The following is a 16,687-nucleotide window of genomic DNA, read 5'->3' on the forward strand; positions in this document are numbered from 1 at the left end:
GTTTTGTTTAATGGAAGCAAATGAAATAAGATTTTGTTGTATTTCAACAAAATTATTTTAACTTCCTAGGTAATGCTTGCTCTATGCTTGATTTAACTCTATTGATTTGATAAAGTAGATTTTTGAACGTTATTTTTCTTAAATTTTTTTAATATATTAATGTTCTTATTTTTCTTAATATTTGCATGGGTTGATGGAATGAATAAAATTATATGGAGGGCAAACCCATGAGTTTTCCTTGAAAAAGGATGTTTTTCTAAAAGGAGCTACAAGACCTGTAGTTTTTATGAGCACAAATGGTCTTAGTAAAATATTATTGGAGATTGAATGAAAGTGCTCTAAAAACCCAAGTTCACTTAACCATTGTATAAATATGGAGGCTGAATGTCTATTTTGTCTCTACAGAAGAAAAAAAGTACCTTAACACATTCAGAAATTCTTTCAATGTATTGAAGTTTTCTTAAAAGTTACTTGATATGAAAATCTTGTCATTTACCCCAGTCGTTAATTCTATTTGAAACTCGTGAAATTACATAGTTTTGGAAAGATAAATGTAAACTGGTAGACCAAGAATATTTCTTACTTTTTATAAGAAGAGAGGCTGCTGACTCTTATACAATATCTGTTTCTAGCTAGAAAACCTCATTGTGTGGCTTTGCTGTCATAATACTAGGAGACGACTGGTCTAAAATGTGTGGTCAGAATATTACTACATAATGTTATAGTGTGATCTCAGTGATCTTTACATACATGTGTTTGTGCCGCATACATAGAAACTTGTATTCACTTTTTCTGAGGACAAACAAAATTTAAGTGTGTTTGTCAGGTGTTTGTTTTTGTAGATGCAGTTAAACCGGTTTGCTTTTAAAATGTGCTAAATGCTACAGTCTTTCTTAGGAACATTGTCATATGATGATAATAAATTGTTATCTTCACAATTCTTTCTGATTTTTTTTTTTTTAAGGGTCAAGATGGATAGCACAGATGAACCTCAGAAAAAGGTCTTTAAAGCACGAAAAACCATGAGAGTAAGTGATCGACAACAACTTGAAGCTGTCTATAAGGTTAAAGAGGAGCTGTTGAAGACAACTGAAGTTAAACTGTTAAATGGAAAGCATGAGAATGGAGATTCTGATTTAAATTCCCCTTTAGGCAATACAGACTGTATGGAGGACAAGAGGGAAGTTAATGGCCTAGTGGACTTGTGTGTTAACTCTGAAGAAGGAAGAACAGCTTCTGATGAAATTAGTGAAGCAAAAAGCCCTGAAAGTAGGGCAGGGAACATAGTCAATGACATAGAACCCAAACTAACGCTGTCTCCAGAGGATGTTACTCCTGCACAAGATAAAGATACTGATACTGCTTTAGCTTGCGAGGCTGAAAATGGAGTGCTTTGTAGCAATAAAGATAACTTCCATGAAGAAAATAATACAAAAGATCATTTGGACCAAAGAGAGAGTGACATCCCATTAGAAGGTGAAAGTAAATCAATTTGTGGTATCAGTGACTCTTCTGAAGAGAAGGGAGAAGCAAATGACTTAACTATTAATTCCGATTCATCTGGTGAGGCAAAAAGGACTGAGGAAGGAACTGTTGAAGAAGCTGTTGGAGAAGAAGCCATCTCTAGCAGTATGGAAGCTGACCAAGAACCAAAGGACAAACAAGGCATCCCTGCAGGTCTTTCAGAAACCACTGTTCAGAAGACAATAGATGAGCCAAGTGGAAGTATCTTGGACAATACTGACTCTATGGAAACAGATGAAATTATTCCAATTTTGGAAAAACTAGCCCCTGCTGAAGACGAACTGAGCTGTTTTTCTAAAAGTTCTCTGCTTCCAGTGGATGACACAGTCCCAGACTTAGAAGAGAAGATAGACAACTGTTTGGGTTCACCATCCAAGCAGGAAAGCAGTGAAAGTCTGCCAAAAGAAGCTTTCTTAGTACTGTCTGATGAAGAGGATGCTTGTGATGAGAAGGAGGAACGTGCTGAAATAATACTACCAAACAAGTCAAGTCTTCCAGGTAAGAATTTTATAAACGGGTAGTTTTGATTCAAGTCTGGGATTTTGTTCATTTCTTAGAATGACACACTTGTGATCTTTCTAAATCAAAAAGGCAGTCTTACCCACCAATTCTGTGTTACATAGTCTTACAGTTCTCAAGGATGGAATTTGAGGCCTGGAAAAAAAATGAAGGTAACACCAAAAACCTGTCATCTTCAAGATCTAGTTTGGTTTGGGTTTTTTTTCTCATACTTTTTGCACACTGGGGTGGTATGGTAGGTGGAAGAAGAGGGAAGATGAGTAATTGCCAGACATGAAATAGAAAGATTTGTGAGAAGAGAAACGTGTTCATTTTCTGTTCTTGAGGGGAAGAAAGGATCTCAACTTTCTTTAATGTGCAAATAAATAATAAGAATAAAAACATGCTGGTAATCCAGGTATGCCACAATTCCCATTTTTTTTCAAATTTCTTTTTTTCACCAAAAGACAGTATTGGAAAGGTTTCATGAAAAAATGCAAGTAATGTATAAAAGCTATATAGCATGAAAACCATATATTTAACTCATAGTGGGTTTTATTGACCTTTTATCTGGTGACTGTGGCAACTGATTAACATTTGAAAGCATTGATTGCAGTAAGCTGGTACTTCAGTCTCTTCTTGTAGTTAGCAGAAGAATTTTTTTTATGTTAAACTGAATTGGATGTCCCCTATAGTCTATTATTGTCATACAGTTTTGTAAGCATTTTGTTTGTTTGTTTTTTACATAGGGCACTTATTGTCATACAGTTGCACTTCTGAAAATAAAACAGATGAATAAATTACAGATAAGTTGACACTGCTTTTCTATCTGCAATTAAGAAAGCTGTTGTTTCAAATGATCTTGGGGTGGCTTTTTTCTTCCCCCCCACTTCGCATAGCTTTTTATGAAATGACAACAGTGGTAATGCAAATGTGTTTAAACATGCTTGACTGAGTAGGAATTCCATAGATTAAACAAGCTTCAGGTGTCTTTCAGCGTCTGGCAAGTTAGTAACCATAGTTTCTCAACTCTTGTTTCACTAATGATGAAACAGTGTCTTTCGCTAATGTGTGATGGCATTCTGAGTCTTCAGTCTCTAAACAACTAGAGAGAGGGAGATAAGAGTATGTCTCTTCAGCCATGTTTCAGACTTTTCCTTCTTTTCTGGTATTTACCTTTAAAATTTATGCCAGTTAAACAGAGAAAAGGTAGATTCCGTAGTTTCTTCTAAGGATCCTATTTAGGTGTTAGGTGTTGCACTGAGATTGCAAAAGTGATACCATTGTTGTGCAATTAAATTCTTCCAGAAACTATTTGGAGATGGAAGCTGCAGGGAGAAGGAACATTGTGTGTACTTGTGTCAAAGCTGTAGTGTGTTACAAGTCCCTTTTATAAAGTGTACATTACAAATAAATTGATGATCCTTGTTCTTGGTGCAGTTTAAGGGTTCTTTCATTTGAGATGAATGAAATTAAGATATCAGGGTTGCTTTTTTTTTTTTTTTTTTCGTCATCTTACCCAATGAGAAAACACATTGTGGTCACAGAGGAGTTTTTGCTCTGGAGCAAAAAGGCAGAAGTGAATATTAAATATTGGACTACAGTTTGCAGAAGTCTAAAATGATTGTATCCAGCAATATTTTTTTCAGATTTTCAGTTTTGGTGACAGGACGAATTCTGTTGACTAGTTGTTTTATTTATTGGCTATAATAGTTTATGACTTTTACAGTTGCATGGCTGTAACTGAGACTGTTAATGAAATGAAAACTGGCCACTCTGAAGTGTGTTCTGTCCTTAACCAGCAGTGATTTGTTAATTTCTGCATTCTAAGCTTCATAAAGCTTGCCCATCAAGTTGCAGAGAAGGGAGTTTAAATTTTTCTGAATAGTACCTTCTGTGAAATATTTCAAGCAAATCTTTTGGGGACCTATTTTGTACTAAATTTAACATGGTATTAATACAAAAATCTTGCAGTCTTTTTGCCAATTTCATTTTTTCAGTAACAAAGCTAATAGCAGAGAGGTTGCAGGGGCAGGAAACAATTGTATAAGAAGACAAGAGTTATCTTAGAAGATAAAGGTTAACTTTTGGAAAGAGTCTGTGAGAATTAAATCTTTGGAGATGGTGTGGAGATCATTTGAAGATGCTATATTGGAGGCACAGGTGCAAGCTGCTTAATGGAAAAAGTACAGTTTTCAAAAAGCCCAGATGAAAACCAGCATGGCTAAACAATGATGTAAAGAATGGTACTAGAAGACTTTCTTCAAATGGGCAGATTAATAGAATCTTTTTCTGAAGTAGAATTAGTAAATACAAAGGCTACGTTGGCACTCAGGATTTTTGTGACGGAAGATCTTTGGGTAAGTAAACAAGCAATTTTTCAGAAAGCTGAGGAAGTTTTCTGGGACTGTGTAACTATGTTCTTTTTCTCCTCCTTACATTCTTCCCTACTTGATCATCTACTGTTGACATGGAACTGTTGTAGATAGGATCCTGGATTAGGTGAACTGTTGGTTTTACCTAGTGCAGCTGTTGCTATGTTCTTTCTCTTACCTAATCTGGATAGTCTCAAGTTTGACCAGGTGAGTATGTCTACCAAAGCAAATCTGAAGTCTGTCTTCCTCAGAATTGCTAGCACTTTGAGTGCATTCTAGACACCTTGATTCTAGGCTTCTCTACAGCAATGGCATTTCATGCTGTCCAGAGATAGTTTGAAAGAGAATTTACTTGTTACTGATCTTTGTTAAGGGAGACTGAAGTCAAGCACCACACCCAAGTACAACCCTTTAAGAATTAAGAGTGCAGTTAACATTTAAAAGGATACAGCTTGTCTTCTAGAATGTAATGTTTGAGGAGAACTTCAGAGCATGGAATGGCAGATAAACAACTAAACATGAACTTTTGTTCCTGTGTTGTGGTAGAACTAGCTGTCAAAATTCTTGAATTCGCAAATAGGAAAATAAGTTACACTTAAATGGCACTGATGAAACCACTTTTCTGTAATAATATTTCTGTTTCTGGTTTTTATTTCAAAAAGGGATAATGGAAGGCTTTCAGAGAGTTGCTGAAAAAAATATTTCAGCATTTAGGAAACAAACTTTTTACTGGAAGGCTTAAAAGAACCTAAGTTTTGTTCATCCAATAGAAGATTAAGAAGGTCTATACTATCTGCAAACAGGAGCTGCACATATGGTGGAAAGAGGTTTCTTTAATGTAGCAGACAAAGACAGAACTGCTGCATCATTGATCCACTGGATTTTGCAAATGAGAAGTCAGGCACACTTCTGTCCAACAGGCTTTGGAGGACCGATTAATGGATGTTGGATTCGTCAGTGGTAATCTTTAAGTTCTTTATTGATTTTTTTTTTCAACTAAAAATGTGGTAATAAATAATTAAAGAAGAGAATATTATGCTTTGTGTTTGAATCACTTGATAATTTTTTATTTTATTTTATAATAGGCAGGAGAGTTGTGACCAAATAATAGAGTAGTTCGGGTTGGGAGGGACCTCAAGAGGTCTCTAGTCCAGTCTCCTGCTCAAAGTAGGGTCAGCTGTGAGATTAGACAAGGTAGCTCAGAACTTTATCCAGTTAGATCTTGAAAACTTCCACTGATGGAGACTGGATGACCTCTCTGGGTAACCTGTTCCAATGACGCGGGTCACAAGTGGTGTTCCCCAGGGCTCAGTAGTGGGGCCAGCTCTGTTTAATATCTTTATTAATGATCTGGATGAGGGGATCGAGTGCACCCTCAATAAGTTTGCAGATGACACCAAGTTGGGAGGGAGGGTTGATCTGCTCAAGGGTAGGAAGGCTCTACAGAGGGATCTGGACAGGCTGGATCAATGGGCCGAGGCCAGTCGTATGAAGTTCACCAAGGCCAAGTGCCAGATCCTGCACTTGGGTCACAACCACCCCATGCGGCGCTACAGGCTTGGGGAAGAGCGGCTGGAAAGCTGCCCAGCAGATGAAGACCTGGGGGTGCTGGTCGACAGCCGGCTGAATATGAGCCAGCAGTGTGCCCAGGTGGCCAAGGCGGCCAACGGCATCCTAACCTGTATCAGAAATAATGTGGCCAGCACAAGCAGGGAGGTGGTTGTTCCCCTGTACTCGGCACTGGTGAGGACGCACCTCGAGTACTGTGTTCAGTTTTGGGCCCCTCGCTACAGGAAAGATGTTGAGTTGCTGGAACAAGTCTGGACAAGGGCAACCGAGTTGGTGAGGGGCCTGGAGCATAAGTCTTATGAGGAGCGGCTGAGGGAGCTGGGGCTGTTTAGTCTGGAGAAAAGGAGGCTGAGGGAAGACCTTATAGCTCTTTACAACTACCTGAAAGGGGGTTGTAGTGAGGTGGGTGCTGGTCCCTTCTGTCAGGTGGCTGGAGATAGGACGAGAGGAAATGGCCTCGAGTTGCAGCAGGGGAGGTTTAGATTGGATATTAGGAAAAATTTCTTTACTGAAAGGGTTGTCAGGCATTGGAACAGGCTGCCCAAGGTAGTAGTGGACTCACCATCCCTGGAGGTGTTCAAAAAGCAAGTGGACGGGGTACTTCAGGACATGGTTTAGTGGGCATGATTGATGGTTGGACTCGATGATCTTAAAGGTCTCTTCCAACCTAAATGATTCTATGATTCTATGACTCTCTTCATGATGGAAATGTTTTTCTTTCTATCAGTTGGAATCTCTTGTTTCTGCTTACACGTGTTGTCTCTTATTCTTTGCTATGTACCTTTACAATGAGTCTGGCTCCATCTTCTCAAAAGCCACCTTACAGGTATTGAAAAGCTGTTTTTTAAGTCCTCATTAAGATTTGTCTTCTCCATACTGAACAAGCCTAGCTCCCTCAGCCTCTCTTACAGGTCATGTTTCCCAGCCCTTTAGCAGTCCCTTGCTCCTTACCAAGAGATGGCATAATGAGTGCCGGGTAAGGGGTACTAACCACTTCTTATGATACAGTGGCTCTGTTCCTGTAAATGCAGCTCAGGATGCTGTGGACCTCCTTTGCTGCCAAGGGCATGCTGTTGGCTCATGCTTCGCTTGCTGTCTATGTGAGTCCTGAAAGCAGAGCTGCTTCCCAGTCATGCGGGCCCTAGCCTGTGTCATTGCAAGGGTTCTGCCTTCCCAGGTACGGAACTTTTGTATTTGTCCGTGTTGAATATCATAAAGCATTTGTCATCCGATTTCTCCAGCTTGTCTGGGTCATGATGAGTCCTTTGAAAATACATGAATCTGTGATTTCTTCCTAAAGAAAAATAGACGAATCTTGTATTTCTGCTTCATCATAACTTCTAGGTAGAGCTTGATCAAGGATTCACTACTTAGAAAGGCTATGCTTTTGTACTTTCTTGTGATTGCTGTCTGTGCACATCAGTTCTAGCCAATCTGTAAGGAGAATGTTGTGGTTACAGGATTATGGAACAGTAAGAGTATGACAGCGCAGTCCAGAATAACTTGCAAATACGGTTCAGATACTCTTATGCTTACTTATTATTTTTATTTCCATTTATATGTATATTTTGGCAGAACTGACATTCAGATATGCATCCAGTCAGTCATTAAGCAGATCTAAATGCTTGCAGCTGTAGAAATTATTTAAAGGTATTATCAACTGTTTAGTGATGGGCGACCACCTTTGTGTTCAGATCCACAGCCAATAGTGTGACTTAAGACAACTGTGTGATAAATACAGTGATAACTTAGTGATATCAAATTACTGTTTTTTTAAAGGATTGCATTCATTGCTTCTGCCTGTCTAGCATCAGGATAACAAGATCGCAGCTTATCAGTGAAAAATAAGCTGTTAGCCAGTTGTAAAATTATCTCTGTATTATGGTTTGAACCTTCTTAACTGGAGAGGTTTAGCTGGGCACCGTGTTTAAACCACTTTTAGTTAAACGAGCTAAACTTGTTCAGAGTGATGGAAGTCTGTAAGGAAGGGACTTACTTGTCCTTGAAATTACTTTGTTCTCTACATGGAACTCAGAAAGCTCAGCTTTGAAACTTGTAACATACACAGACCTAGAATGTCTTTAAAGTATCTTTCCATGGAATATTTGTATCTTTCAGTTGAATATTAAAATCTGTAAATTGTGGGAAAAGTACTCTTGAACTTAGTGACTCTCCTTTAGATTCTTAGGTAAATGAGTCCTGTGTTACAGATAACAATTAAATATATGAAGCCTATCTATAAGTCTTAAAAGCAGGTGGCATAGGCACTATGCCATTTTATTATCTTAAAAATAAATCAGATTGGGTTTGAAGAATTTATGTGGAATGAATATTTCATGTATAAATTAACAAAATGAAAAATCTCATAATTTCAGATTTTGGGTTTCTGACTCCTTCCTTTTTCTGATTTATTAGGTGACTTATTTTAAATCATTCAAATGTTTTTCATAATAGAAGTTAAATTTATTGTTAAGAGAACACCAGGCATATCTTTGCAGCTAGAACTTTGTCTAAAAAAGCTAGTAAACTCTGCTGTAATAACAAAATGAAAATAGGAAATTGGAGAAGTGTACATATCAAGATGTGCGTAACAGTGCTGACTTGTTCTGTTATATTCTGGATCAATTTTAATGTAATCTTAAAAGTAATAGTTTTATGTTGTATGTAGGGAGCACAGGAGGTAGCAAATACAGCCTGTACAAAACACATAATGGACGTTCATGGTACATGTAATAAAAGTTTTCAGGAAGTGTTAACATTTTTCATTTTAACCTCTTTGCATTTGGGGGTGTTATTTCAGATTTTTCTTTTTTTAAGAATTTCCTGAAATGTTATGTGTTTAAATAACTAGTCTTAAATTGTGATGCTTTGTATCAGGAAGAAACTTTAAACGAAAATTCATATTTGTTAAGAAAAGAAGAATCTAGGCCTTTTCTACCATAAAGATTATGGTTGAATTTGCCAATTGTAAATAGATAGAGAAATATATTAGTATTTTGTTACTGAAATTTTTATACTACTTTTTCCTAGGTGAAAAATAAACTAAAATAATATATTGAGAACTTTAACTACATTAAAAATTTCAGAGGTAACTTTGAGGCATTCAGTTGATTTTAAAGCTAAGCAAATCCAGAAGCCAATCTTCCTGTGTTGTACGGTAGTTCAAATTTTTGTTCTGAAGGTATCCTCTGATTTTTTTCATCTCTGCCTTCTCTCTGTGTCACACTTATTTCTCTTGCCTTCCCCAGCATGGTTTTTCATAAGCATTCAATAGGACTCTTACAAGACTTTTGTAGGTCAGCATAAGTAACACCTGGGGGTTTTTGTTCTGTTTGTAGAAGAGGTGGAGGAGGAGAGAAGAAAGGAGAGTGAAGAGGGTGGAGAAGAAGAGGCCCACAAAGAAGAGGAGAAGCACACAGAGAGAAGTACGTAATATTAAAACTATTATGCTCTACTGGTCGTACATGTTAGAAACACAGAACTGTTGAAGTTGGAAAGGACCTTTGGAGATTATCTTGTCCAAACCACCTGCTCAAAACCAGGTCAGCTAGAGCAGTTTGCTCGGAACCATGTCCAGACAGGTTTTGAGTATCTCCACAACCTTCCAGTGTTCCGCTTCCAGTGTTTGACCACCCTCACAGTAAAAAAAGTTTTGATATGTTTGAATGGAATTTCCTGTATTTCAATTAGCATCCATTTCTCTCGTCATTTCACTGGTACTCACTAAGAGTCTTGCTCTGTCTTTTTTCACCCTCTACCCATCAGGTAGTTTACACACATCAAAAAATCTCCCCTAACCGCCTTCTCCAGTTGAACAATGCCAGCTGTCATTTCCTCATATGACAGATGCTTCAGTCCATAAAACATCTTGGTGGCCCTACAATGAAGTCTCTCCAGTATGCTCATGTCTTTCTTGTATTTAGAAGCCCAGAACTGGACACAAGACTCAAGGTTCAGTCTCACAGTGCTGATTAGAGGGGAATAATTGCCTCCCTTGACCTGCTGGCAATACTCTTCCTCAGGCAGCCAAGGATGTTGTTGGCCTTCTTTGCCAACAGGGCACATTGCTGGCTCACATTAAACTTGATGTGCGTGAAGACCACCAGCACCTTTTCTGCAAAGCTGTTTTCCAGCCAGTCAGTTCCCAGCCTGTACTAGTACATGGGTTTATTCCTACCCAAGTGTGGGACTTCGCATTTCCTTGTGTTGAACTTCATGAGGTTCCTGTTTGCCTATTTCTCCAGCTTGTCAAGGTGACTCTGAATGGAAGCATAACCCGTCTATTGTAGCAACCAGTTTTGTATCATCTGCAAATTGCTGACCATGCCCTCAATCCCATTATCTAGGTCATTAATGAAGATGTTAGCATTGGTACCAGTATCATCCACTGGTGTGTGTTACTAGTGACGAGCTCCAAATGGACTTTGTGCTGCTAATCACAGCTCTTGGAGAACTAGTTGAGCCAGTCCATTTATCTAGGCCATACATCATCAGTTTGTCTCTGAGAGTGGTTTGAGTGTCAAAAGCATTATTAAAGACAAGATAAACAGCTTCCACTGCTCTCCCCTCATCCACTAAGCCAGTCATCTCATCGTAGAAGGCTATCAGGCTGATGAAGCATGATTTCCCCTTGATAAATCCATTCTGACTATTCCCCATCACCTTCTAAATATGTTTAGAGATGATTTCTGGAATTACTTGCTCCATCACATTCCCAGGGATTGAGGTGAGGCTGACTATCCTGTAATTCCCTAGGTCCTTCTTGCCGTTCCTGAGGATTAGAAGAAAGTGAATGTCACTCCTGTCCTCAGGAACCTTCTGCTATTGCCACAACCTTTCAGAGGTTGAGTGTGGCCTTGCAGTACCTCAGCCAGCTCCCTTGGCACTTGTGCGTGCATCCTCCTGGCTTGGGTGGGCTTGTGTACGTCTAGTTTGCTTAAGTGTTAACTCAGCGCTCCTCCACTGAGAGCAAGTCTGTCTTTACTCCAGACTGTCCCACTGGTCTCAGGGAGCTGGCATTGCTAAAGGCAAGTCTTCTCGTTAAAGTCTGAGGCAAAGGCAGCATTGAGTGCCTGGGTTGTTTGTGTCCTTTGTCACTTGCTCTGTTGCCTCATTCAGCAGAGGGGACATATTTTCCCTAGTTTTCCTTTTGCTGCTGGTATACTGGTACACTTGTACCTTTCATGCCCGTCCCCAGATTCAGCTTAGAGTGAGCTTTGGCTTTCCTAAGCCCATTCCCACCCACATAGTGACTTTATCTTTCTCATAGGTCACCTGTCCCTAGCAGATGCGGGCCTCTATCCACTGCAGACAGGGAGTCACTTGCTACTAATATGTGGTGCTACTGCACGGCTCAGGCTTAGCCAGTTCAGACATTTCATGGGGTGGAGCTGCCCACCCCATATCTGCTATGAGGGCACTGAACCAAATCTGTCATTGTCCTGTACATCTGCAGGCAGAGTGGGAGCTGCTGTCCTGGTGCTTCCAGCCTTTGTCATCATGGGAGTCTCCATTTCCCATCTGCGTAAGCTCAGGCTGTAACTGTACCTCCTTTGGTACAACTGGGGGTTGTGGTTCTTGAGGCTGCAGGATCTTGGCATATATCCAGCCAATCTGTTTCTCATAATTTCTGATGTTGTTCCATCCCTGACCTCCTCCCATAGCTCCTTTAACCTAGTAACACAGGTCTGCCACTAGTTTGCACTTTCTGTAGCCAAGAAGCTCATCTCCCTCTGCCACAGCCTTAGCCGGAATGGGAGGCCCTAGATAATCCCTGCAGCCCAAGGCTTGCAAAGCCATATCTTCCCCCAAAATAGCTCACTCTGGGTGGAGGCTCTGACACTACTGGGAAAGTTGTTCCAGTGGCTGCTGCAGACCACACCATGTGGCACATCACCACCATTACTGAGTGCAGGGACCATCCACCTTCTGTGCACCCCACTGTGCAAAGTCCTGTGTTTGTTCACTGCTTTCTGGGAGCTGTCCTCTAGGCCCAGCAGTAATGTAGACCTCTCCCTAGTACCTGCTGAACGGGTGTTTGAGCCTCCATAAGGAATCAGCTGGAACAGAAGCACAAAGCACCCTTTGATCAAGAATAGCTGATGCAGCTCATTAGAAGCTGCTAGTTTCCTAGAAGTCACAGCCTCCTTTAGATAGATCCTTTTCACTAGTAGCAAGCACCCTGAAGCTCTTCAAAGAGAATCTAACTGCAGTGAAGTTAGATGCAGCATCTGCTTCAGAACAAAGTACCTGACTATTAAACATGTTCTATTAAATATGTAAGTAGCTCTTGCATGTTACAAACTACTTGTACTATTCAGTGGTTAAGCTTTTTCTAAAGAGACTGACTAGGAGTAGGAAAGAGTCGTGTTGACGATCATAATAAACTTGTCTTCACTAGTCTAGGAGTAGTGTTCTAACTATACATGGGGTTTTTTTAGTTTTATTTGTACACGTTTTTCTGATGGATGGAAGAAAGTTGGAGATGTAGCTCTGATTGGTTGGTTTCTTTTGGCGTTTTTTTTTCTTCATTTTCCGGTGTTTACAGGCATTCTGGAAAAAAAAAAAAGATGAACTCATACCTTAAACATTTATATGGCTTGCAAATATTCAGCATTCTTCAAATTTTTATGAAGATCCCTGTGGCCCTATAAAACTTACCTAAAATCTGAGGACCTATGCTTTCACAAACTTTTAAAAATAACCTAGGCTGTCATGCAGATTTTAAAATACTACCTTTTAATAATTTTTAGTACAATAGTGCAATTAGTGCAACTCTCAAAAAAAAATCACAAACCATCATAAAATCAGATCAGACTGAAAGCATCAGAAATCTAACCATCAAAAAATCAGACTATAAGAAATTTGTGAAGTTAGAAATACAACTCAGAGTGTATGTAGTACAAGTAAAAGAAAAAAATGGCAGTGGAAAGTAACTTTGTTATGCTGTTTCAATCTCCAGTGAATCTTCATTCATCTAATTCCTGTACATCCTCAGGTTTGGAGTGGAGGGGTTGGGGGTTATGGCCTATGGTGTTTTGATGGTGGTCAGGTACACACAGTATGCTCTGTAGCTTCCCTTCCTGATAATTTACCTAGGCTTGTTTTTTTTTTTTATATGTGGATCTCTAGAGGATACAGTGCCAGGAGCTGGATGAGTGAATGAGGTCTCTTTGGTTCTTTTGTGTTTCATCACTGTGATGAAAATTATTTTTATAATATAGTTCTGTTTTGAGCCTGTTCTTTTGTTAGATTTTTACTTTCCCTCTTACCCAAGAAGTAAGAAAAAGGTTTGAATCTTTTTTTCAGTCAAGGATTGGAGGTACAGATTAAAACTTCATGGCAGGTAGAAAAAAAGTTCATTGCTGGCACAGGCAGAATAGGTGTGGTTTTATTTGGCTGGAATCCTGAGAAAAGGATTCCTTTTTCAGAAGAGAGTTTTGTTATGCTTCTCAGAAGCCATACTTCATTATAGGAAGGTGCTGATGGGAGCAGGAAGAACTTGCAGGCAAGTTCTGGAGAAGGGAATGGTGGTACTAGAGCCATTTTGCATTTGGGGCCATGGTTTGGTGTCTTAAAAAGCAGAACTCGCTAACAGGGCAGCAGTGTACAGAGACAAAAGGGACTGTTGTTCTGCTTTGATGTCATCAAACATCCTGTTTTTCCAAAGGCTTTCTTACTGGTTTAGGATGAAAAAGTTTAAACTGGCGACAAATGAAACTTCATAATAATCACGGCATTCTGCAGATACCTGTTTTTTCAAAGGTTCCTCACAAGCAGTTGTATCTAATTATTCCAGGTGAAGCGTCAAGGAGAAAGCGTTCCAAATCTGAGGACATGGACAGTGTTCATTCTAAACGTCGTCGGTACATGGGAGAAGATTATGAAGCAGAACTTCAAGTAAAAATTACAGCCAGAAAGGATGTTGACCAAAAATTACAAAAGGTAGGATGGAAGTGTGGAGCGAAGATGGCAAACACGCACCTGTCACTTGTCTTACCATCTTTGAATTAGCTATCCTTTCCCACATACTCCCTGCCCCCCAAACACTCTTTTTTGTGGTTGAAAATGGGACGTAATTCAAATAACAAAGGTGGTTTAATTCATATAAAGTTCCATATAGCCCTGCTTTTAAGAAGAGACCAAATACCATATGAAAACTATGTTGCCGGAGTTAAATTTGAAATGTGCTAAATATTTAAACTCTTAGGTCTTACGTGACTATAGATGGAGAATCTTAGCAAAGGAGGTATAAAGGTTTATATGTAGTGCGCTTTATTGTGTGCCTAGCTTTAAAGAAAGTCTGTCTCCAAACAAGAGTGCAATCAACATAGGGTTTTGCAGATTGTTACAGAGTTGTTAATTGCCTGATTGCACCATTGGCATGTAAAGAAACCTCTGGTCTTGAATTAAAAAAGATTGTGCCCTTCTTCATTAGTTAGTTTGCTAGTGCATGTTGTAACTTCGTTGATGTAGGATGCAGAAAACTGAATGACATTTGTGGCTTGTTTATTTTTGTTTCCTAAGGCAAATTTTTGCACTGCAATAGGTATAGGAGGGAGAAAAAATTTGTAATAAATAATAAGGTATCAAGTAAACTTTGTGGAAATGAGTCTCTTTCCATTTTTAGCTTCTGCAAGAAAAGCAACTTGGGGCATTTCTGCTAGGGGGAAAATGCATCTCAGAAATAAAGTTTTGTTGAATGGCTTTAGTTACTGCTCTTTGAATGCCAGTATTCCTCTCAAGAACAGAAAAGTAAAAGGAAAAATTAATTTGTGTAAAGACAGCACTTTATGAAAATATCTTCTGCAGTTAAGGTTCTTTTTATATGTAATAAGCTTTTATACACATCATACTGCAATGAAATTAATTTCTTGAATTAATGGCAAAGAGGGACCGTTTGTATTTGCCAAAATAGATGTAGAAACTTTTCTTAGCTGTGCAACCGCATGCTTACTGGTGATTATAGATTTATTTGATTGATGAGGCACAACTGTTGTCATTGTTCTGTTTGTAGCAGGATACTTGTTAAGAATTGAGTATATTTTTATAGATGGTCTCCCAAACTCTGGGATTGCATTGTTATTTTTCTTTTTTTTTTTTAATAATAATTTTGCAGATTATCCAGAGACTGTTAGAAGAAAAACTTACTGCTTTACAGTGTGCTGTATTTGACAAGACTCTGGCGGACTTGAAAACCCGAATAGAGAAAGTAGAATGTAACAAGAGGCATAAAACTGTGCTTACTGAACTACAGGTGAGTGTTTGTATGTTGAACTGCATACTAGAGTCAAATTTAAAAATAAGTTCCTTAACATTTAGTAGTAAGTCTCTTGTAGTTGTCAGTAGGGAAGCTGTTTTGACTCCACAAAGGAAAAGGGCAGGGGGAGCAGCAAATACTAATGTTGCTTTTGAGTTGTAAAATTCTATTTCCCTACTCAGAAAGAAGCAAGCAACCAATTGATCATCAAAAAAAACCCAAAGTAAATCCTCCTTCTGGCAAACTGATTCATTAGTTGTTAGTAATCCACTTTTCCACTCTTCTATTCCATTTAGACATTCTTCAAATAAATGTTAAGTATGAAAATATCTAATGCCTCTATGAAGCCAGAAATTCACTTAGAAACAGAAAAGTGCAGAAACAGGGGGACAATAGTACTGGACTTTGTAGAATGTTCAAACAAAGAAACATCACATGATACTTATCTATGTTATTTCCCCAGAAACTAAGTAATTATGTTCTAGCAAGGAAAAAAATAACTAGTGTTGAATGCAGTATGCTTTCTTGCATTCTTTATAGAAATTATGTACATAGTGGTGACGTGAGGAACATCACAAAAATAAAAGAATTTTGAAGTGACAAGACAATTAAGAGCTTATATGTCATAACAAATTCAAACAATAAGGCCACTTTACATTTAACATAAAAAAAAGTATGGAAGTTTGCCAGACCAGTTCATGTGACATAACTCTTCCCCCTCGCCACCCCAGATGTTTTGTGCTGACTTTTTGTTAAGTGCTAAGATGCTTAGCCAATCAACTACAGTGTCAAATTAATAACATCATATAAGGCTGTGAACGTGTTGATGTTAATAGACTCGCAATGTCAGCTTACTTGGTTTTTATTACGCAAGGTGCTCCAAAACACCTCTACATTGTAAAAGGTAACAGAAGTTGACATATAAATGTAATTAAAGGCAGACTATAATTGTAGCCTGTCATCTTGCTTTGTAAAAATGTGAAAGAAGTGAGGTTTCTAAGTGGACCAGCTCCTTTTAGGTAAGAAGTTCTGAAATCATGGTATATGAAACTCGCTGATTTTTTAAAAAATCTTCCATTCTTCTAGTGCTAACCTAGTGTTTTCAGGAGTTCGTAAAAAGAATTTAACTCTTTGTTTCTGTGCAAAAAAAGAAAAGAAAAAGTACCTGCTTAGAACAAATGGCACAGCTACTGCCTCCAGAATTAAGTCAGCCATCAGAACTGCAACCTAGACAGGGTAAATTAGGATCTTGTAATGCTGAGGCAATTAAAGAAGGGTTGGTCACCAAATAGTGTATTGGGGGAGGCACAAGAAGTAAAAGACAAGATGTAAGAATGGTGCTTAAGAAGATAATGAACCTGACACCTGAACATCAAATAGAGCAGAACAAAGCTGACAGTAAGGGGGGGGTGTGATATGTAGTGTATCAGTGAAGAGAGAAATAGGATAAATAGGGAAAGAG

The 16,687-nt window shown here is 38.7% G+C and overlaps 1 protein-coding gene across 3 annotated transcripts in view; it reads left to right on the forward strand.

Annotated features, from left to right (window-relative positions):
• Positions 1-16,687, forward strand: part of ATF7IP (activating transcription factor 7 interacting protein) — a 112,212-nt gene that overhangs the window by 55,739 nt on the left and 39,786 nt on the right. For all 3 annotated transcript variants that reach the window (XM_010565846.1, XM_010565847.1, XM_010565848.1), the window contains exons 2-5: positions 965-2,022; positions 9,305-9,391; positions 13,765-13,910; positions 15,085-15,222. In XM_010565846.1, the coding sequence (XP_010564148.1) occupies positions 972-2,022; positions 9,305-9,391; positions 13,765-13,910; positions 15,085-15,222 (1,422 nt within the window). In that variant the 5' untranslated portion in view covers positions 965-971. The remainder of the gene's footprint in view (positions 1-964; positions 2,023-9,304; positions 9,392-13,764; positions 13,911-15,084; positions 15,223-16,687) is intronic.

This window comes from Haliaeetus leucocephalus, unplaced genomic scaffold, assembly GCF_000737465.1.
Source record: "Haliaeetus leucocephalus isolate CR32 unplaced genomic scaffold, Haliaeetus_leucocephalus-4.0 Scaffold196, whole genome shotgun sequence".
Lineage (NCBI taxonomy): Eukaryota > Metazoa > Chordata > Aves > Accipitriformes > Accipitridae > Haliaeetus > Haliaeetus leucocephalus.